The sequence below is a fragment of the Octopus sinensis genome, linkage group LG15 (assembly GCF_006345805.1).
Source record: "Octopus sinensis linkage group LG15, ASM634580v1, whole genome shotgun sequence".
Classification (NCBI taxonomy): Eukaryota; Metazoa; Mollusca; class Cephalopoda; order Octopoda; family Octopodidae; genus Octopus; species Octopus sinensis.
The window spans coordinates 25,444,880-25,469,918 of record NC_043011.1 but is presented as its reverse complement, the minus strand read 5'-3'; the positions used below and the strand labels follow the sequence as shown (position 1 = coordinate 25,469,918).

General features: G+C 36.4%; 2 protein-coding genes across 4 annotated transcripts in view; both read right to left on the bottom strand.

Moving 5' to 3' along the window:
• The window catches only part of LOC115219654 (trichohyalin-like), a 259,067-nt gene that overhangs the window by 207,484 nt on the left and 26,544 nt on the right, over nucleotides 1–25,039 (bottom strand). The window lies entirely within an intron of this gene.
• On the bottom strand, nucleotides 920–24,945 carry LOC118766256 (aspartate aminotransferase, cytoplasmic-like). Its single transcript, XM_036509567.1, has 6 exons — nucleotides 24,724–24,945; nucleotides 12,276–12,457; nucleotides 8,007–8,115; nucleotides 4,424–4,536; nucleotides 2,624–2,728; nucleotides 920–1,093 (listed from the first exon to the last, which is right to left on the bottom strand). Exons 1-6 carry the CDS (start codon nucleotides 24,833–24,835, stop codon nucleotides 935–937), a joined length of 780 nt encoding a protein of 259 aa, XP_036365460.1. The 5' UTR covers nucleotides 24,836–24,945; the 3' UTR covers nucleotides 920–934.

Sequence of the window (25,039 nt, the reverse complement as noted above, 5' to 3'; positions counted from 1 at the left end):
TTCGCCCTGAGAAGGACTGGAAACCTAAGACGAGCTCTGTGTGGTCAGAGGTTCGCCCTGAGAAGGACTGGAAACCTAAGACGAGCTCTGTGTGGTCAGAGGTTCGCCCTGAGAAGGACTGGAAACCTAAGACGAATATTTTTTTCTGAGAACCTTGTTTTATAAGCTTCACCAGGCTCCCAGTGAACTTCAGAATGGAAAGCTGTGATTGGCTGCTTGGACTATTGCGCGAAAATAAGTCGAGACATTTTGCGCCAAGTTATACCAGCGGTGCGAGCGTAGTAGAGACCAACGTGTCAGCCAATCGAATTAGTGTTTACAACAATGTTAAACTAGCCAAAGCTGTTTGTAATCTCGACCGAGGTCATTCTTAATACTCTTCTCAAACAGTGAAGATAGCAATGAGAGACGATATTGCTACAGGTTAGACAGTTTGACTAGAACTGGTAAGCTGGAATGCTGCACCAGGCTCAAGTCGTCTGTTTTGGGCTTGTTTCTATGGATGGATGCCCTTCCTAATGCCGACCACTTTACAGAGCATACTGAGTGTTTCTTACATGTGTCTTTTATGTGTCACAGGCCTGGATTTCTTCAAAGTGGCACTAGCATGGGTACTTTACATGTGTCACTGGCACTGGAAATGACCATGATTCACTTAGCTCAACGTATCTTTTCAAGCACAACAAAATACCAGAAGTCTTGCTAACTTGGCATTGCCTCCATGAAGCTCAACAACTGAGGGTTATATAATAGACAACACTTTCCCAAAGTTTCACACTGTGGCACTGCACCAAGACCACATGGTTGGAAAGTAAGCTTATCAACCACACAACCACACCTGTGTCAATATATGTATCTATTATATTACAGAAAACATGGAAATAGCAGTTCCACAGATATATATCGTTACTGAAAATAGCAGAATGTTTACCAGTTACTTACTATATAAACCAAAATTCTTAGAGAAAGACTGGGCTGTAAGGAATTCAAATCCTCTGGAAGCAAAATATCGTGGAGCCCAGGCATCAGCAACTAAGTCTCCTGTGGCAAAGCCTTGATAAGCAATGTCCATCAGAACTAAAACTTTGCGTTCCTGGAAGGGAAAATTATTTATCAATAAAGAAATTGAACAATATAGAATGACAACAAAGAATAAATTGTTTCTTAATGAACAAAGAAGAGAGAAGCAAAGAAAAATAATCATCATTTTAACATCAACCTGTCCATGCTTAACATCCTAACCACTAAGCCATACATGCATGGGGCAGACAATTTTTGACGCAGATTTTCTACAACCAGATACTGTTGTTGTCATCATCATCATTTAATGTTTGTTTTTCCATGCTTGCATGAGTTAGATGAATTTTGTTGCGGCAGATTTACTATGGTTGGATGCCCTTGCTGTCATCAACCCTCACCTGTTTCCAAGCAAGGTGGCGAGCTGGCAGAATTGTTAGCACGCCGGGCGAAATGCTCAGCAGTATTTCGTCTGTCACTACGTTCTGAGTTCAAATTCCGCCGAGGTCGACTTTGCCTTTCATCCTTTCGGGGTCGATAAATTAAGTACCAGTTATGCACTGGGGTTGATGTAATCGACTTAATCCGTTTGTCTGTCCTTATTTGTCCCCTCTGTGTTTAGCCCCTTGTGGGTAGTAAAGAAATGGGTATATTATTTTCATGCTACCAGACTTGTTTTACATGAAAGATTTGAAAGAAATAATCTTGCTTGTAGGACAATGATGCTCATCTACAAACACCACATGATATCTAGACTAGGGTATACACACATGATGGGCTTCTTTTGGTTTCTACCTAGCAAATCTACTCACAAGGATCTGGTCAGCATGGGCTATAGTAGAAGACACTTGCCCAGTGCAACTGAACCAGAGCCCACATGTTTGGGAAGCAAGCTTCTTAATTATGAAAGGTAATCACTTTGGAATTAAATCATAGTTTGATCTTTTATTCAAAAAGAAACTGTAAATCAGCAATAAAAAAAAGGACAAAGGTTCCAACTGATCTGATTAATGGAACAGCCTGCTGGCAAAATTAACTTACAAGTGGCCAAGCACTTTACAGACATGTCTACCTGTAACATAGTTCTCAGGGAGATTTAGTGTGACAGACAGAATGTGACAAAGCTGGCCTATTGAATTACAGGTTCAACTCATTTTTGCCAGCTGAGTGGACTGGAGCAATGTGAAATAAAGCATCTTGCTCAAGGACACAACATGTCACCAGGAATCAAACTCACAACCTTACAATTATGAGCTGAATACCCTAACCATTAAGCCATACTTAGTGTGTGATGTGTGTGTATTCAAAAATGCAGGTCACAAAATGGAATAAGACGGTGCTGTGATAAGGAGAGGTGGATCCTTCTGCATATGACAGAACTCTCCTTTGGGGAAGATATGGGAAGTCTGACAGTTTTCTTATCTTCTCCAAAGAAAAGCCTACAAAAGACATTATATAGTATTCACCATCTTCTTGTGACACCTTTGAATCTTATCTGATTTTACTTGATATAAACTGTCCTTAGTTTTTGTTGGTCTCTAATTTTATTTTCATTAATATTTTGACCGTTTCAAAGTAGAAGGTGAGAAAACCAAAATATACTCACTTCACACACATCCGCAATTTGTTTCCATTGATCATGTGTTGGATCGACACCAGTGGGGTTATGTGCAACAGCATGTAAGATTACCACGGAATTTTCTTTTGCAGCCTGTGGGACAATGGATAGAAGAGTAGAAAGGTAATTGAAAAAATACTGGGACAAAAATACAGAAGACAGACCAATAAGCCGATCCCCATTCAATTATCTCAGCCCACAACACCTTTTTAGTATCTTTGCCATATGAAGTTATATCTGAGAAGAAAGATCTTACAAAATATTGAGAATGGCTTAAGCCAAATCTCAATTTGGAATTATTAATAAAATTATTTATCTGATGCAGAATAGGTGTAAAAACTTCTGAAATAAATCACAACAAAGATAAAAAATATAAAGAAGACCATTAATAAAAACTTGACTTTATTAGGTAGCTGGTCTGTTATTGTTCAAATGTTTAACATTTAGAGAAGTTCCAAACAAAGTATTAAGTATATAGGTAAAGACCTCCTTTAGTCATAAATGACCAAGAAAGTTACCCTCTGAGGCACAAGTCTGGGCCATGTTGTTTATGGAAGACCAGTAGTCACCTATGCATACCAGCCTCCCCTCACCACACCACTGATGTTATCTGAGGGAAAGGAAAAGGCTGATACAGCTTGGTACCAGTGACATTGCAGCTCATTTCTACAGTTGAGTGAACTGGAGCAAAATGAAATAAAGTAACTTGCTCAAGAACACAATACCCAGCCTGGTCCAAGAATCAAACTCACCACCTCATGATTGTGAGCCCAACACTCTAACCACTGAGCCATATGCCTCCACATATTAAGAATATACATGGATGCATAATGATTTTATTTCATTTGAATAGGATCAGTTAACCCCTTTCACATTCCCCAAAACATGCATATAGTGGTAAATTTTTTCTGTAAACATTCACACCCCTGCAGAAATCTAGGCATTATGGGTTACCCCCCTATTTCTTAATGTTCACTTTTCCATGCTTGCATGGGTTGGATGGAATTAGTCAAGGCAGGTTTTTCTATGGCTGGATGCCCTTCCTGTTACCAGCCCTCATCTGTTTCCAAGTAAGGTAATATTTCCCCATGACCAGACATGTTTTTTATGAAAGACTGGAAATGAGGGACACTGCTTGCGTGATGGTGCTATTCATTTATAACTATCACACAATGTCAAGGCAAAGAGACAATAGCACATGTGCGTGCACACACACATACACACACACACAATAGTTTCCTTTGAGTTTCCATCTATCAAACCCACTCACAAGGTTTTGGTCAAACTGAAGTTATAATAGAAGATACTTGTCCAAGGTGCCATGCAGTGGGACTGAACCTGAGACAATGTGGTTGGGAAGCAAACTTCTTACCACACAGCCATGCCTGTGCCTGGAATTTCTCTAAGAGGTAATTTTGTGTAGATTTCTTTCAAAGTGTCAACCACTGCTACAAAATGATGCTGGTATTTATTTTCAATGAAGCAAGGTAGGCTGAATTGAAGTTAAAACATTTACCAAACAATTTTGAGACTGAAACCAGAGATATTCGACCACATCATTATCATTTTTTTAATGTCCATTTTTCTATGCTTGCATGGGTTGGACAGAATTTATTGAGGCAGATGTCCTTCCAGTCACCAGAATATTGGGAAAGAATGACTCTGCTTGTATGACAGTGACAATTATTTCCAACTATCAAATGAAAAAAATGAAGACACTAATTCTTTCTCGATTCTGCCAAAGAAAATGTTATTTTCATAATCATAATAATAAGCAAAATATCTTACACTAAGATCTTCAACCATGCCATTAATATCTAAGCTTCTGGTTTGAGCATCCCAATATCGGTACTCTTTGACGTTGGTAAAGCCAGCAGCCATGTAGACACCCTTGTGGTTTCCTGAATAATAAAAGAAGCTTTGTAAATTTTCATCAAAACATTAATGATTCTATGACTGTTCTTCTTCAGGATTAATTCTGTACTAATAGTAGTAGTAGTAGTAATTATTTCAAATTTTGGCACAAGGCCAGCAACTTTGATGAAGTGGGTTAGTTGATTACAGCGACTCCAGTACTAAACTACTACTTATTTTGTCGATCCCTGAAGGATGAAAGCAAAGTAGACCTTGATGGAATTTGAACTCAGAAAACAGAGATGGACAAAATGCCACTAAAGATCTTGTCTGGCATGCTAACGACCCTGCCAACTTGCAGTAAATAATAATAATAATAATGATAATAATAATAATTATTTAAATTTCAAGAAGTTGCAAAATGAAAACTAAAACTTAGAGTAAATTTAGTATGATGGAAACTGAAATATCTAAAAAAACAGTTTAGGTAAAGTTAGTAACAATGTCTGATTAGATGAATGATTTAAGAATAAAAAAAAAATTTAAGAAGATAAGAGTAATTTATATTAATGGGAAATGCAGTAGTACTAGTCATGGAAGTGAAACAGCAATAACCAGACTGTCCTGTCCAGTCATGTTATTGCTGTGAAAGTTTGAAGCAGAAGTAAGGATAAATTATCAAGGTAATTATTAAGAGTAAAGATATGAAAAATTCTAGGTTACAAAAAAAAAAAAAAAAAAGAAAAAAAAGTAGCCAGACGACCAAGAGGCTATAGTTTATAAAGAGTCTTAAAAGAATTTGTTCAAAAGCTTTCTGAATGAGTTTGGAATAGAAATAAATAAAAAGCAACTATATTTATAAAAGAAATAAGTTGTTTTTTTTTTTTGTCCACCACATTAATTCAGATTTTTATTTTGCTTGAGTACAATGGGCTGAACACTAATGAAAAATTGTTTCCTTGGAGATTATATACATTTTTCTAACTAAGTATAAATTAAGAGATTATATTTCCTTTGTTTCCATATAGCACAAAGCATGGCTATGCGGTTATGATAAATAAATTAGCTTCATAATCACATGGTTCCAGGTTCAATCCCATTGTGTGGTTCCTTGACCAAGGCTGTTCTAAGCATTGTGAGTGAAATTAGGTAAATGGAAACTTTACAGAAGCAAGTTGCATGGACTATAGCTGTGTTTGGATAGTAACTTGAGCTTTTGCATAAGATTTAACACCACTGCCTGGCCCTAGGGTGCCTTTAGCAGAGTCCACTTTCTTGCAAGTATTCACACAAAGTCTCCCATTCAAAGATAACTTACGAACCATAGGATGCATGCATTTCTGCATGTTGGGCATCATCAGCTACAAATGCTGAATCCATTCTTCAAAGCCTTATAGGAATGATAGTTATTATATGTAAGAACAGCGAATGAGTTATATTTGTAGACATGGTTAAATTGGAATAAACAAACTTAAGCTACACAAAGAAACTGTGACTAAAATAGGATTGCAAAAGAAAAATTTGTTATTCATAGCTGACAGCACATAACAATGCATGAGATTATTCATAGCTTCATATATCTCACAAAAGAGGTTGTGGGTGCTAACAAAAGTACAAGTATTGCATTAATTGAATGGCTTAGGTGTATAGTTGAACATATATCTTTAAGGAATCTAGCATGTCTGACTCAGTTAAAAAAAAAAAAATGCAGAAAACAAATTAAAGAGACTTCAAAGTAGAATTTATGTAAAAAGTGACACTAATAAAATCATATTTTATATTATTGCCTTTAATTACATGTAAAATAAATATCTAAATATAGCATTTTAAGTAAACCTAACAATTAGGGGAAAAGAAACAATGTACATAAAGGCAACAGCTCCTCTATTTCTATTAGAGAAGAATCAAAATAAAACCACAAGAAGTACATAAACTCAAAAGCTGATTCATTTGTTGAAAGTCATTCAGTTCAAAATTTAAGGTGTGGGAATTCCCTAAATATGATCATTATTAAGACCCAGATGTAAATGTAAAATGAATTTTGGGTTATAAAATTGTGAAAATGCAGAGATTTTCTCAGTAATAAATTACAATTTTTTTTTTTTAATAATGCAAGCAACGTAAGGTATCCAGTAATAAGCTAGGGTCATTTCAACCAAATTTGAGTCCATTTCTTTTACTAACATTTGTTTTGTAATACTTATCCAAAGAAAATGGACATTACTGCCAAAAAACAACCCACCCACAAAAACAACATGATTATTACCTCTGCCTTAGCGAAGGCGGAGGTATTGTTTTCAGTTGTGTTTGTTTGTTTGTTTGTCTGTGGACAAGATATCTCAAGAAACACTGGATGGATTTGGATGAAACTTTCAGGGATGTTTGGCCTCATGACTGGCACAAACTGATTAGATTTGGGGATCAATCTGATACCGGACAAGGATTCTCTGGATTGTTTACATAAAACCACCCAAGTAACACTCAATAAAAGTATTAGTTCATATTTCATCTCTCAGTGGTTACATTAGAAAATAAAAAGAATATCTAGCTGGAAACATAACTGCTCCAACTTATAAGAGGATATATATGTTTTTCAGAAATGTATATTAGTAACAGAGTCAGTATTAATATCAAAAAGTAATATTTATTCCTACTTAAACATGGATGTTTTGTTAGAACTATACAGCAATAGTTACCATAAGAGAAACTCTCATACAGTTCTATATTTAAGAGATGAGGAATTATGTATGCTACTTACATTTGATGGATATTTGTCCTCATCTTGTTTGTTGTTAACACAATGTTTCGGCTGATATACCCTCCAGCCTTCATCAGATGTCTTGGGAAAATTTCGAACCTGGGTTCTCATTCCTAAGGTATTTTTTGATGTTAGTATTATTATTCTGATCACTGCTTAGAACTTGGAATCTTGGGGTTAGTAGCCCGCACTCTTAACCACTATGCCATATGCCCATCGGCAATTAATTATGGAGAAAAATACCTTAGGAATGAGAACCCAGGTTCGAAATTTTGGCTTGGTTTCTATGGATGGATGCCCTTCCTTATGCCAACCACTTTACAGAGCATACTGAGTGTTTGGCTTGGTTTCCCCAAGACACCTGACGAAGGCTGGAGGGTATATCAGCTGAAATGTTGTGTTAGCAACAAACAAGAGGAGGACAAATATCCGTCAAATGTAAATAATGTAAGAAACTCTCATATTGCCTTTTTGTACTCTTGCTTATATCACCAGCGAGGAGACATCTCCTGTGCCAAGACCATCAGATCACACAATTTTGACCTTCCTTGATCTTTTCAATGATGGCTGCTTGACTGCACCAAAAGCCAAAATGAGAGTTTCCCTTGTGGTATCTACCAGAACATCCACATCTAAGTGGGGATAGATATTTTTCAGAAACCCATCAAATACAGAAAAATAAAAGTAGCAAATATTCACACATATGGACATGGAGTTTTTTTTCTCTGTAAAGAATATAATCAAAATGTGATTGCTTACCCCATGTTGGACTTGAGACATAGACTGTGTCAGCTTTATTGATGGTGCGATAAAAATCAGCAGAAAGACGTATGGCACCAGTACCTCCTAGAGACTGCACTCCAACAACCTGCACAAATTAATATAATATTAGTGGTTGACAAAAGATTGTCTGATGGTGTTCTGAAGAATACAATTATTGCATTTTTTTATACATGGGCAACAACCATTTTCCTATAGGAGAAAGATGCAGTTCAAGGAACTGCAATTAATTATGGGTTCATGAAATGAATGATAAAAAGGCAAAACAATTCAATCTTGTCTTAATGGATGTATCTAAATCAGTGGTTCTCAACCATTTTTTTTTTACCTATGGACCCCTTTGATTCCTATTTTACCCCTGTGTGGAGGGGAAACCCTCATAGACATTCAAAGTCTAAAAACTATTAAATTTTTATGATTAACGTTACGAGGAATTGTATAAAATTGTTTAAATATTTTGAATATTGTAAAAATATGAGCAATTTGTTGCACATAAATTCTAACAACAAAATCTTATGTAGATCCCCAAAGGGTTATGTGGATCCCAATTGAAAACCACTGATCTAAATAATATAAGTAATTTAATAATACTTCTGATGGTTCCCTGCTTTTATGGACAATATAACTATTAAAGGATCAACAGAACATTAAAATATTTTATTCCAACTATCAGATTCTTTGCAAGTCACTCTATTTCTGATGATTGAAAATATAGATGAATATTTGTAATAAAAGCAAGAACAACAGAATATATGTGATACAGGTATAGGCATTGATTGGTTAGGAAGTCTGCTTTGCAACCAAGTGGTTTTGGGTTCACTCCTACAGTGCAGCACCTTGGGTAAGTGTTTTCTACAACAGCTCTGAGTTGACCAATGCCTTGTGAGCAGATTTGGTAGACTGAAACTGAGTGGAAGCCCATCATTTGTGTGTTCCACCACCACTTGACAACTGATGTTAGTTTGTTTACATCTCCATAACAGTGTACCGGACTTCAAAATAAGTACCAAAGTCACTTTGACTAAACACTTCAAGGTGGTGTACTGTACAATAACTGTACAAGTAAAAGATAAAAGATATACATTCTTTTGTTCATCGCCATACATTACCTCATACACAATATACCATTTTGACAAACAGAATGAATGGTAATAAAGAAGCTAACTTATATATTGATTTCAAACTTTGGTACAAGGCCAGCAATTTCGGGGGAGGAGCTAAGTTGATTACATCAACCCCAAAAGGATGAAAGGCAAAGTCAACTCAGAACATATAGATGGATGAAATGCTGCTAAGTATATCACCTGGCATGCTAACAATTCTGCCACTTTGCGGTCTTAAGCTAATTCATATATTAAGAGATAAAATGTTAAAGAAATCCTTATTCCTTTGATGAGAATTTGCCAATATCAAAAAAGAAGAGTGAAGTAAAATATCTTCAAACAGATGATGTAGTGGAACTTGTTTGTCTAAGATTTGATTCCAATACTTAGCAATACCATGGTGACATTCTTTTAAACATTGAAAATGTTTATGGAGCAGGCATTGCTGTGTGTTTAAGAGGTTTGCTTCCCAACCACATGGTTTTGGGTTCAGTCTCACCATGTGACATCTTAGATAAGTGTTTTCTACTATAGTCCCAGGTTAGCCAAAGCCTTGTGAGTGGATCTGGTAGATGAAAACTATATGGAAACTCGTCTATATATATGTGTGTTTGTATGTATACACATATGTATGTGTGTGTATATGTTTGTGTCTTCTTGACTTGACACTGTGTAAATAGTAAATGAATGTCATTCATTTCCAGTATTTTGTGAAAACATGTCTGGCTATGGGGAAATACCTTGCCTGGAACCAGGAAGGATATCCCACCATGGAAAACCTGTCTCAATAAACTCTGTTCAACCCATGCAATCATGGAAAAGTGGACAGTAAAATGATAATGGTGATGATGATGATGATTAAAAACGAAATGATGTACCATGTTTTCAGACAATAAATGCAAAAGAATCACTCATAATATAGAGTTGGAATTGGTATTTATATTTGAAGATTGTAGTAGACAGAATATTTGTTTGAAGCACTTTAAATCAATCAGTCATCCATTATATATTTATATGGTAGCAAAAAATCAATTGAACTTATCAATAAGCAATGACTATAATAGAAATGGATGCATAGGACTGTATGACATTTGTTTATAATAATTATGTGATGTCAAGACAAGAAGACACCACTTCTCACACACACACTGGGATTCTTTCAGTTTCTGCCTACCAAATTTACTCACAAGCTTTTGGTCAGCCTGGAGTGGTAGTAGAAGTCACTTGCCCAAGGTGTCACACAATGGGTTAATGGAAATATAATCAATAAAAGATGACAATGAGAATAAAACATATAACAAAGTAACTATCACATAAAAAGAAAGTGGGAAGTATTTACTAACATGTTTAAACAAATGATGTGAGAAAAGAATGAAGTTTCTCACAGCTGTATGAGAACTACAAATATTGGTTTCAAATTCTGGCACAAGGCCAGCAATTTCGGGGGAGGAGGAGGTAAGTCGATTACTTTGGCCTAAGTGCTCAACTAGTACTGAAAGGATGAAAGGCAAAGTCAATCCTGGCAGAATTTGAACCCAGAATGTAAAATTGGATGAAATGCCACTAACGATTTTGCCAGTTCTCTGCTTCATGAGAACTACAAATATTAAAATGCTTAACAATTAAGTCGTATGAATTTTTCTCATAATAAAGATAAAACAGTTAAACAATTATTCTCGAAAGCAAACATGATCAAAGAAGATTAAATGTTTTAGCTGGAAAAAGTTTAGAAATCAAGAAACCAAAGATTTTTAATTAGGTATATTTCAGTGAGAATTTATTTTCATATTTATATTCTTTTATTTGTTTCAGTTATTTGACTGCAGCGATGCTGGAGCACTGCCTTTAGTCAAGCAAATTGATCCCAGGACTTATTCTTTGTAAGCCTAGTACTTATTCTATTGGTCTCTTTTGCCAAACCACTAAGCTATGGGAACATAATGACACCAGCATCGTTTTGTCAAGCAATGTTGGGGGGGGGGACAAACACAGACACACATACACATATGTGTACATATATATATATATATGTTTCAGTTTCCGTCTACAAGGTTTTGGTTGGCTCTAGGCTATAGTAGAACACACATGCCCAAGGTGCCATGCAGTGGGACTGAACCCAGAACCATGTGGTTGGTAAGCAAGCTACTTACTACACAGCCACTCCTGCGCCTATATATGTATGTATTCTTTTTTACAACTTAAACTGGATGAATTTCCCTGATTTATTCAGGCATTAAATTTCAGAATAGGCACAGGTGTGGCCGTGTGAAAAATGGTTTTTAGGTTCAGTCCCACTTTGTGGTACTATGAACAAGTGTCTTCTACTATAGTACCAAGCTGACTAAAGCCTGGTGAGTGGATTTTATAGACAGAAACTGAAAAGAAGCCCATTGTATGTATGTGTGTGTGTGTGTGTGTGTGTCTGTATATATATATATATATATATATATATATATATATATATATGTATGTATGTATGTATATATTACTGTCTCCTTGTATTGATATCACATGACAGTTGTAAATGAGTGCCACTGTCATCCAACTGGTGTCCTTTGTTTCCAATCTTCTGTGAAAACATAACTAGTCATGGGGAAATATTACCTCATTTGGAAACAGGAAGGATATCTGGCTGAAGAAAATCTGCTTCAACAAATTCCATCCAACCCATGTCCACATAGAAAAGTGGACATTAAAATAATGATGATAATATTTAACACCTTTAGTAAACTGTTTTGGTGGGAACCTGATTCAAATTGAAAAATGTCTAGTTGAATAGATCTGCTGTACAGTGAAATCAAAACTGCAATACATGGTATGAGTGTAATGGATTGATGAGGTAGTGATTGGCAGGCTTTAGGGCATTGGATAGAATAACATGAAGTATTTGTAATGCTTCTCTGTGCACCGAGTTCAAATCCTGCTGAAGTCATTTTTGTGGGGTTTTAAAATAAGTAGCAATCAATGGTGGTAGTTTGTGGTGTTTGTCTTGGCCTTTTGTGTTCTAACAACACTGGTGCCAAATAGCAGCAGCCTTAGGGCAGCAGTCTTTCTCAAAGACAACATAGATGGCATGGAGAAAGGAAATTTTCTTCACATAAATGCACTTTCCATCACTAAATTGATGAAGTTCTAAATTACTTACTCTGTTTTCAACAATTGCAGGATTTCCTTCTCCAAGTAGCAACCGGATGGCAGAAGATCGAAAGTCAGGGAAACCTAATATAGGTAAGTATTCATGATTCAAGGTAGGATCAGAAGCAATCTGTAGTTCTACTTTGTGAACAACTGGAAGTACCCATGGTTTTCCCTCATTTGTGCGGTAAGCTGTAAATAGTTAAAGAAAAAAGAGAGAAATGAAGAAAGAAATTATACAATCATAAAATTAAAGAAAAAAAACATCATTTACTCAAAAGAGTGGCAACACCTATGCTTTTGCAGGCTCACCTAGATTAGAGAAGTCACTGTAGTTAATAGTTGATGCTCAGTTTGAATATCTGTGGTAAAACAAGCAGACAGGGCTGCAGTTTTGCAAAGAAAGGATTAAGAATTGTGTTTACTCTGTGAGGGGTTTACATAAGTGAGACACAGTAGAAATGATGATAGAAGAAGAGAAGTAGGTATATAGAGGGTTGGGTTTAGATAGAGGCAGCAAAGGAACAGAAATCAATAAAGAAGTGGTAGAAGAAACTGTGTATCTGCAGGTTAGTGATTGTGTCAATGAGAAGATCTTTGTCATTTAGCTGGGAGACATGAGGTTTATTCCAGAAATGCTGAGACTTTTTTCTTAGGAGAGGCAGTTATAACTGTCTTAGATTATTGTAGTTTAAGTACATCATTGCTATACATCTAATAAGCTGATCTGCCAGCTTTTGAGCTAAACACTGCTTCTCGTAGCTGACTAGTTTGCAGAATGCAGTTAGGACATGGGGACAATTTAGAAGTTTGCTATGTAATAAAGTCTTGTGTTGACCTGGGCAAATATACTACAGAAACTTATGAAATGCTCCTGACTGCTTATGGATTAACTTGTATGAGTTGCACATTTTCTTTTTGCTGACACAAGGGGCCTGGTGAAGCAAGTCCAGCAGGAAGCTCATGATGATCCCCATTTTCAACAGCAAAGGCATCATCTACATCCACTGGGTTTCCTCAGGCCAGACAGTCAATAAGAGTAGTCTGTGGAGGTTTTGAAGGAGTTCAGGAAGAGATTTCATTGCAAAAGGGCAGGGCTCTTTCACTCAGGTCAGTGGCACCAGCACATCAGTTCACATTTCCATCCTGGTAACCAACTACTTGACAGATATAAGTATGAAAACTCTCCCTAAAGTCCAGACCTTGCTCCCTGAGATTTTGGTTGTTCCTCAAGCTGAAGGAGAAGATGATAGAGGCAGTGAGAAGGGTCCTAGACACCTTCAATTTGGAAGACTTCCATGGGGTCTTAATGAAGTGACTGGAGTATTTCAACAAGTGCATTAAGTCAGAAGATTCTACTTTGACGGTGATTAGATTTTTGTACTTCTTTGAAATTAATAAATGTCTCTCCTGAAAAAAGTTTAAAAACTTCTGGAATGCACCTTGTAATTTTTGTAATTTCAAAGCTGTTTATTGTGCATGTGTGGTCAATGCAGCTTCAAAGAGAGTCAGCAACAGATTATGGCTGAAGTATTTTTGAGTCATGAAAGAAATCCTAAACTTTGGGTGGAATTTTGTTAACCGTTTCAAATAAATTTTTTATCATTTTACTTGTTTCAGTCATTGGACAGCAGTCATACTGGGGCACTCCCTTAAAAGGTTTAGTTGAACTTATTTTTAAGGCTTAATTCTATAAGATTTTTTTCCCTGAACTGCTAACTAATGTGGATGTAACAAACCAACACTAACACAAAGACACACACACACATACATATATAAGAAAAAAGGGATATAAAAAAAAATCAAGGCAGATATCAATAAAGCACTTAGTTTTAAAAGAATTTAGTTAACTATGTTCAACAACCAGATGTCACTAAATGTAAGTAGAATACACATCCATAGTAAATCCTCATGTATAGTGGGTTGGCCTAAAAGACTGGTTTTTGCTGATATGACAGGAAGGTGGTGGAAACCTGCAGGAAGATATGAGCTGTGTATGGGGAGGATGCATTACAGAACATGTGCTGGAAGTGGTTTCAAGATTTTGATTGTGAAATTTTTTGGTTCAAAATGCACCTTGTTCTGGTCTATCAACTGATATTTACAGCAACACCCCCATTATATAACCAGGATGATTGCAGATATTCCCCAAATATCCAAACTGAGAGTTGAAAAACTATCTACATCAATTTGGTTATGTTAGCAGGCTCTATATTTGGGTCCCACATCAATTGGATGAGACTGACCATACCCACAGATTTCCATCTGTGATTTATTGCAGAAACATGAAGTAAATGATCCACTTTTGAGGAGAATGGTGACAGCAGATGGAAAATAGATCGTCTGTAACAATGTGAAGCACAAATGATCATGGGGAAAGTGCAGTTAACCACCACAAACAACTTCCAGAGCAGGACTTCACTCATAGAATGTTATGCTTTCAATTTGGTGGGATTGTAAGGGTGTTGTCTTTTATGAGCTTCTTCCCATGAACAGGACCACTAATACAAATGTGTACCAGCTGGACAAATTAAATGCAGCTATTCACCAGACGTATCCAGTACTTGCTAATTGTGAAGGCATTATCTTTCATCATGACAATGCCGGACTGCACAGTGACACTCTTTTCTATGAACCAGACACATGAAGAGAACTAAAAAGATACAGCAGAATGTACAAGCCTCCATCAATAACTGCCAGACATATTCTTCATATTACAGGATAAGAAATGAAGATCTCCGACAGAAGGTTGGGTGGGCAGATGCCAGTGGAAGAACAGATCCTGAAGCACAAGTGGGATTGGATAACCCACACCTTAAGGAAATCAAAATCCTGCATTACACATTAAGCTCTGATCTGGAAGCCACAAGGGAGGCAGAAGAGAGGATGCTCTAAAAATAGTTGTAGGTAGAACTGAAGAAGCAGGAATCCAACTGGAGAGAAGCAAAAAAGACAATCGAGAGTTGAGAACAGTGGAGAAAAGTTGTCAATGGTCTATGCACCATGGGGGGGACAAAGGGCTTAAGCAGCAGCAACAGTAGTAGTAGTAGCAGCACTAGTAGTAGTACATCCACACACACAATTTCCATACTTTGTTCCTGTCATCATGCTGCTATGTGAGTACCCCATGGCACTATAGATGATTGAGATAATGCTAAATAGATTTGTCAAGCCCATGACAGCACGGAAAGCAGACATTAAATGATGATGAGATTTTTTTCATTTAAGATATAATGCATCTAGGGACTATATGATTCCAGATATACATTTCTTTACATTTTTAAGTTAGTAAAGTGTGAATGGAAGAAAATGCAGCTGCTATTTCTAGCAGTTCAAGAATGGAGGCCCTGATATTGGATCATTCTTAGGATGTACACACATTTGTCTGCTCTTACCATATCATATGCAACATATCAGCTGCATGCACCTGTCTGTTCTTAACTAATGTATGCAACTAATATTTCCGGAATTTTGGCAACATTTAATTACAGGCTTAATAAACTTCAACTGAGTTGAAGGCTACAGGAAACATTTATTATATATAAGCTTACGTATATCATCATCATCACTATCATCTTTCAACATGTTTTCTATGCTGGTATAGGTGGGACAGTTTAATAGGAACTGACAAATCAGACTGCGCCAAACTCCAATGTCTGTTTTGGTATGGTTTCTATGGCAGGATACCCTTCCTAATACCAACCACTTTACAGCGAGTACTGAGTGCTTTTTACATGACATTAGCAGTAATTAGATCACCAAGTAAGCACAAACACACACAGACCTAAACTTCAGCAAGTCGTTTTCTTCAGGTAATGTGATTAGTTTCCCTCTGACTATCCATTCCATGACTTTGCTGATGTGTGGAGTCAGAGAGATAGGCCTATAACTTTTGGCATCTGTTCTGCTTCCTCCTTTATGGATTAGGCATATTATTCCCTCCTTCAGTTTGCTTGGCAGCCTGCCATTTGCAAGAAAGCTCTGGAAGAGAATCTGCAGTGGTTTCGTGAGGGAAAGCTTACACAATTTGAGGAGGATTGCTGGGAAACCATTCAGGACCAGCAGTTGAGTTTGCGTCCATCTCATCTATGGCTAGTAGTGTATCTTCTTCACTAATGCTGATGTAATCCATCGTAACTGCCTCAATGGCTATAGATGAGGCAGCAACAAAATCCACTGGTTCATTCACTTGTCTGTGCTCCAACAGGGTGGTAAAGAAACTTTTGAACTGGTCATTCAAGACCTCACTAATCTTGGTTGGACTATCTGTGAGGGAGCTTTCCTTTTGGAAGAGGGGACCAATTTTGCAGTGTACTGAGGCTGTTTCTTTGGCATAATGAAAGAAGGCCTTTGGGTTTCACTTAATGTTTTTTTATAACCCAGGCTTCTTTGTATGCTCTCTCCCTCACATAGGATTGTTGCAAATGACTGAAACAAGTGAAAGAATAAAGAATATATTACATATATATATATATATAATATATTCTTTTATTCTTAATTTGGTCTGTTTGATTAACATTTTTGCCAATTACATTTTACTATTTTGGGTGCTACACATACACTGCTTTTTCCTTAGGAATATTTCTATTGTGTAAACTGATAATTTTCCACCATGCCGAGGCAAAAGATCCAATATAGGTTGGCAAACAAATGCTGCAAAGAAAAGTAAACATATGTGTGAAATGAATCTGTGAAGGATGCCACCAGGAGGAACTCTCTCAATGCATTTAGGATGGCTTCAGTGCGAAGAAGGGAAAATGAAGAGCAGCGTTGTGATCGGTTAACACATATTGTTGTGCAATGAGCTTACCGAGCAATGAGCAACGTCCAGCACACCAAATAAGAAATGCTTCCTCTACTGTTGCTGCACGAGCTTCAGAGACTGCAACACAATGCACAGATCAACTTACAAGAGATGCTTCCTCAACTGCTGTTGCATGAGCTGCAGCACAACGTGCAGATCAACTTACAAAAGATGCTGCAGTGGGTGCTAAAGAGACTACAGAGTAAAGACAACATGGATGTTGCTCTATGCGGCAAACAGGCAAACATCAGGTAACCATACTCTTGTCACCTTATTTATTTCATTAGCATAATCTTCACAGTATGCTCTCCATTAAGTGTCCCCAATTGTGAGGTAGGCAACAGATACTACACTTTCCATCTTTTTTGCACAGGCCACATGTCAAATTTTTTGTTCAGATAATGTTGTATGTACAACCTAGCGAAACAGCAGGTAAACATTCTATTTCTCTTTATGTCATATCTTTGGCTCAACCTTTCCATCTGCTAAACAGCACATGTCAGCAGTTATGTGGTAAGGAAAATAATTCAATTACTGCTGGTTTTTTTACAGATCAACCTACTCTCCCAATGGAAAAACAATGACAAGTGTGGGTGTATGATTGCATGTTCATATTGTGCTAAATAAATCAAACAATGCAGGGAACATCTGCCATTATGATTTCTTTCATTCATCAGTTCAGAGGTGCATCTGTGAATGGTTCTAATAACCAAACAAGGCATACTTAAACAGCCCCGGGCAATGCCGTGTACACCTGCTAGTATATATAAGATGAGAATGTGTGTCTGTCTAATCTGTCTGTGTGAATCCCTAAAACTCGAGAACTACACAACCAATTTCATTCAAATTTTACACATGCCTTACCTAAGGTCCATGCAGTGTCATGGGTCAAAATAATTTTCAACTTCTTGCCTAATGCGAGCCCTGAGCAATCTCTTATCTCTTACACTATTCAGTATTATGTGTCAAAGTGAAATAGTAACATCTCTCTATTGTAATGTAAGATACTTTCACTTTAACAGTTTCACTATTCATACTGACAGTGTTAAAGTGAAATTAATGTCACATATATTATATGTATAGATGTGTAGTATAGATGTGTAGTATCATGTATATGTATACATGTGTATATATGTATATAGATGTATATGTAATATGTACACCTGTATATATGCATACATATATATATATATATACACACATACAAATATAACATACATTTATACATATATACGTATATAACACACACAAATATACAAACATACATTTATACATTATATATATGTGTATTAATATATATATATATATATAATATATATATATAAAATATAAATATATACACACACACCACCACACACCCATATATGTACGTACATAGGTGCAGGTGTGGCTGTGTGGTAACAAACTTGGTTCCAAAGCACACTGTCCTGGGTTTAGTCCTACTGTGTGGTAACATGGCATGTGTCTTCTGCTATAGTTTCAGACCAACCAAAGCCTGTGAGTGGATTGTTTAGGCAGAAACTGAGAGAAATCCATCGTATATATATGTATATATGTAAGTGTATGTGTGTGTCTTTGTGTTTCTCCCTCATCACTGCTTGATAACTAGTGTTGGTTTATTTACATCCCCATAACTTACTGGTTTTAGAAGAGACCGATAGAATAATTACCAGGCTTTTCAAAATATAAAAAACGCACTGGGGCCCATTCATTTGACAAAAAATTTCTTCACTGCCTTGAAGACCCTCATACTTTTGCTTGCCCACTCAATTGTATCTATCCATCTATCTTTCTGTGTGTGTATGTGTGTATGTATATATATATATATATATATATATATATATATATATATATATATATATAGCCAGGTAGCTCTCTGGCAACGATCACACTCGGATGGTTCTCTCGGCACCCTACTAGCACGGGCACAAGTGCCAATAAGGCGACGCTAGTAACAATCACACTCGAATGGTGCCTTTTATGTGCCACTGGCATGGAAGCCAGTTAGCCGCTCTGTCAACGATCACACTCGTATGCTGCTCTTTGCACCCCCGCTATATATATAAATACACACAACACATACATATATACATGTATGTATATGTGCATATATCTATTATATAAAAGTCAATGTCTTTAGTGTGTTACTTATAGAATCGAAAACTACTGCACTGATCCTAATGAAATTTGGGACACAAAATCCAAGCTTAGGGAGAAGGTATGCCGTATGTTTCATACAATTGTAGTCTTGGAAGCTGTAGAGTCACCTGAGCATACAAGATGAGCGTTATTTGTAATTCAATGGTACAACAGTGTAAGAGTTTGCTTTGAGATATATTTAGATTGTGATTTCTGCAATGTGGTGCATAAATGTCGAGTAAAGGAGCGGCATCTTTGCCTCAACTGATTCAGTTGCAAAGTGTTATTTTGAGTAAAGTTATTTGGTTGCAGACCTCCTTTGAGTCTTTTTTATTATCACTGGGTCAGAGATAGTCCCCAGATAGTAACATTGATTCAAGGCCTTTGCAGATAAATGATTGGTCATTCAAAGAGATTTATAGATTGTAAATTTATTCTGTTCAGTTACCTTCGGTATAGTGATCATTGGCAAACTCTAGAGGTGACACTTTCATTTCACCTTAACTCTCACGTTACCACGCTGTTAATGTTTATTTGAGTTGGGTCACGCCCTTCCTATTGCTATAGATCCATTATGCATGTTCCATTTTAGCTGTACCGGGTCACCTGTATGGTGAGGAATCCTCATTAGGGTAATGCCATGGTAGGGTAGCTGAGTGCTTATTGTGATCATTTGTCTTTTGCTTTCCTCTACCATTGCTCTCTTTTATAAACCCAATGAACATTGATAAGACAACAAGTTAAAAAAGATTCCAACAATTCAACTTCTCTGGTTCACTTTAAGACCCTGCCCCCATAAGGGCCTTAACTCCCACTACTCCCACATTTTAGAGCTCCATGTGCTCTATGCGCTCCATTTTTCAGAAGCAAAAACCTTTGAATAGGTTATATAAGATTTGAATTTTGGAAGCTGGGGATAAAGATGTAGTGTGGTAAAATATGTCATGATTAGAATTTTGTTAGGGTGTGTAAAGAGGGAGAGAACCTCCATTAAAATTCTTAATCTCCAATTTTTATGAAATTCGAATCATAGGTATTCCAGTTCATTAGAGAAAATATAAGAGAAAAGTCTAATTTTTCAATTCCATGTGACACGGGCAACACTGGTGTCTTTGCTAGTCTATATATAAAGATAATGTGATGGTGTGTGTTTGTCTGTGTGAATCCCTAAAACTCGAGAACTACACAACTGATTCCATTCAAATTTTACACATGCCTTACTTAGGGTCTATACAGTGTCATGGGCCAAAGAAGAATTTTCAACTTCTTACCTAATATGAGCCCAGAGCAATCTCTTATATCTTACAGTATTCAGTATTACATGTCAAAAGTGAAATAATATCTCTCTATCTATTGTAATGTAGATGCTTTCAGTTTAATACTTTCATTATTGATACTGAAACTATTATCTCACATATATACACGCATACATACATACATATATATATATGTGTGCCCCAGCATGCCGCGGCCTTCGGGCTAAACATTTTAAAGATCTATATAATATACATCTGCACACATATGTATATATATATATATATAATATAAAATGTAGATGTATATATCTCACATGTATACACGCATAGATACATATATATATATATATATATATATATATATATATATAATGTATATATATATATATATATATATATAATGTATAATATATATATATGTATGTATACATTGCACATATGTATAATATATATATGTATGTATACATCTGCACATATGTATATATATAAAAATGTGTATATATATATATATATATATATATATATATATATATTTATATTTGTTTATATATGTAATATACATATATATGTATGTAAGTATGCATATATATATGTGATATAATAGTTTCACTTAAATAATAGTGAGACTATATAAACTGAAAGTATCTCACATTACAATAGAGAGATGTTATTGTTTCACTTTTGACATGTAATACTGAAATAGTGTAAGAGATAAGAAATTGCTCTGGGATTGCATTAGGCAAGATAGTTAAAAAAAATAAGATCCCCCAAGGTCAGAGAACTCGAGTTAGGGAGAGCAACCATCAGTTGGAGAACGGACAGCTAGTCAGGGCCACAAACAGCAGCTAATACAGACAACGGTCAGAGGGGGAAAGAAGTTTACAATCAGCAACTATAAGACCCCAACTTCTCTCGACTCTACAACTTTCACTAGCTCAATTTCTTTTTTACAACATAATTCTATATGAATATGTACACAAACTATACAAGGAAAATCTATCTTTACTTCGCATACTTTTCTATTTACTAATTAAACATACCAAGCCGTCGTGGTTTGGGATTTTTTTGACAATGTAACGATAATAAATATTTTCTTCACAACTTCAATCACTGTTTCTTTCATCTTTACATAATGGCAATCAACGAAGAACCAATCCTTACAAACTGATTACCACACTCCGACGTTCCATACTATTGTTTACAATTAATTTCAAGCGATACAAAAAAACCTCTACCGTTACGTATAAATACCACACCACACACATCTATACACAAGAATTAGATTCAGTTAAAATGCTAAGATCAAGAAAGAGAATAATTTTATATTTTCACTCATTTGTTTCAATCATTTGACTGCGGCCATGCTGGAGCATCGCCTTTAAGTCGAGCAAATCGACCCCAGAACTTATTCTTTGTCAGCCTAGTACTTATTCATCTAGCGTCTCTTTTGCCGAACTGCTTTGATACGGAGACGTAAATACACCAGCATCGGTTGTCAAGCGATGTTGGGTGGGTGGGGGGACAAACACAGACACACAAACATATACACACACACACACATATATTACACACACACACACACACACATATATATACACAACGAGCTTTCAGCAGCTTCCCGCTCCAAATCCACACACAAGGCTTTAATCCCCCACCCCATAATCCTCCAAATTTTCACTCTTTTTCGAAGAACTGTGCTTTGAAATCATGGTGTGTAAAATACAGATAGTTCAAATCCGCATTTTGCTTCTATTTATATGGCGGAAACCTGAATCAAACAATATTTTGTGAAAATTCCCCAAATAAAATAAGTTCAGGTTGTATGGTGTGCTTGGATCAGACTTCCATGGAAAATAATTTTGGAACCGTTGTTTTGTTGTTTCATTTGGCGTTTTAAAACCTTTCATATTTATAGGCGAGAGAAGAAAATAGATTCTATTAATGACTATGAATAGAGAAAAGGTCTTTCGTGTGTTTTTTTCTTTTCTCATATAACATTTCGTTAGGTTAACAAACTTTACAAATAATAAATTGTCTGAGAATACAATTAGTCAACAAATTAATAAGCTCTACAAAAAAATCGGAAATATTTGATACAAATAAATCATCTATAATGTGTTTCAAATCATACTACATGTATACAATAAATTGTACAGTAAAAGAGGTACGTAAGAAAATGAAGAAATAACGAAATCCCTCTTACATTTCAACCCACTTCCTAAGTAAACACATGTTAAATATGGGACGATGTAAGAGTTTAGCGTACCGAGATATAAAACAAGCAGTTTCACTCTTATTGTGGATTTTCCCATCTGGAATTTAAAATTCTTTTTATGCTGGTTCGTGTTCGTAAAATAAATTTTAGTAGCGATAATTATTTGTTTAACTTACTAGAACATTATTAGGCAAGACTTACTTTGTACCCCCCTCAACCGCACCCTTTTTTTGACAGGAGGAAGTCTTTCCCATTATTTGCCGGGCGAAATGCTTAGTGGTATTTCGTCTGCCGTTACGGGGTGAGTTCAAATTCCGCCGAGGTCGACTTTGCCTTTCACCCTTTCGGGGTCGATAATTAAGTACCAGTTACGCACTGGGGCCGATGTAATCGCTTAATACTAGGTATGTCCTTGTTGGGCCACTCTAGTTTACCCCTAGTGGTAATAAAGAAATAGTGCCCTGCCATACGTTCTGGGTTCAAATCCGCGGGTCGACTTTGCCTTCATCCTTCGGGGTCGATGTATCGACTAAATCCGTTTGTCTGTCCTGTTGCCCCTCTGGGGTAGTAAAGAAATAGGTATTTCGTCTGCCGGTACGTCTTGAGTTCAATGTCGGGAGGCGACTTAGCCTTAGCCTTTCATCTTTTCGGGGTCGATTAAATAAGTACCAGTTACGCACTGGGTCGATATAATCTACTTAATCCGTTTGTCTGTCCTCTCTGTGTTTTAGCCCCTTGTGGGTAGTGAAGAAATAGGTATTTCGTCTGCTGCTACGTTCCAAGTTCAAATCCGTTCGCCGAGGTCGATTTGCCTTCCATCCCCTTTCGGGGTCGATGAATCAAGTACAAGTGAACACAGGAGTCAATGTAATTAATTAGTCCCCTCCCCACCAAATTTGAGGCCTTGTGCCTTTAGTAGAAAGGATTATTAGTATTAGTGGCATTCTTTCGAGAAATGCCGCATAATGAATATAGGAACAGACCCAGAATATTAAGGCGAAGAATCACTATCCTAATTGTAGTACTTGACTGGCACTTTATTTCACCGTCCTTCGAAGGGTGTATGACAAAGTTGATCTCGGCAGATCAAATGGTACGCTATAGTCAAAGATCACGAAAGAATGTGAGTGAAATCAGAAAGGCTGTGACGGAACACCTATTATATAGAGCTGCTCATTAATAGAGGGAAAATTAACAAACCAGAACAGATGAAACAGAGATTAACCAACGTGAACGATGAACGAAGTGGTTTGATGTAGATGTAACGAACAAGGTCAAGGAGACTAGTAAATAGTGAAAGGACTTTTACAGTGACCTCGCCACGCACGCTAGAAAAAGAAGATATAGTATGGAGATAAATATTAAAATAATTAATGTTTGTGTGTGTGCAGCAGTGCTATCATCATTAATAATGCAACTGCAGCTGCTGTGTTTTTATTAAAAACAAGAAGCTTTTCGAGCGAAGTGATCAGATATAATAATATATGAAGTCATAAAAACTGCAGATATCTTCTTATAGACACCGTACTTACAATCTAACAAGCATTTTTAGAAATAATGACAAATCTTATGTATACATATTTTAACTTTTAATAGATTGATCAAGTTCGAATTTTATATATCTTTAAATTTTTTCCTTCCATATATCTTTTTCGGAATTGATTACGTTTCTTATGCACAAGAATCGGGTGTAATTTCGCTTTGTTTTTTTAAGGCAAAAGAAGCGAAATTTTTAGTATCAAACCAAGTGTACAATACTCAGCCACGTTCGGTATTTTAATTTTTTAGAACAAAATAAAAAATAGAAGCAATACGTATATATAACATGTGATCTTAAGACACCCAGGTTTTAAATGGAGTTGAACGATTTTCATGCCGTTTTTCTCAAGGACAACTTGAATGAAAGGAAACAGCTCGAAACACTAGATGATCGAAACAAATCGCAAGGGATTTTGTGTGTATGTGGTGGTGAAATAAGAGCTTAGTACTCGTCCTCAAACAGGAGAGAATATTATGCGTTAAAAGGAAATACATGTATACGAACCACCGACACTGAGGTTAACTTTGTTGGGGTCAGGGTCTGCTCTGTAAGCAGCGCTAACAGCAAAAACTTCCACGGGTCCGCTAATCGGAACATCAGCGTATTTTGAAGACATTTCACTATAAAAGCGTGAGGCAGTGTTGACAATTAAAAGGCGGGAGGGAAAGAGATAACGGGAGAAGGTTTTTATCTGTTTCGTGAACAACAGAAAACTAACAACTGAATGTTTTGGCATCAACGCAACGCTGACGATATCGACTTCGGCTGCTTACGGAATTCTAACGGTATTTACCGAACAAGCCAACTCAAACTGGTTAAA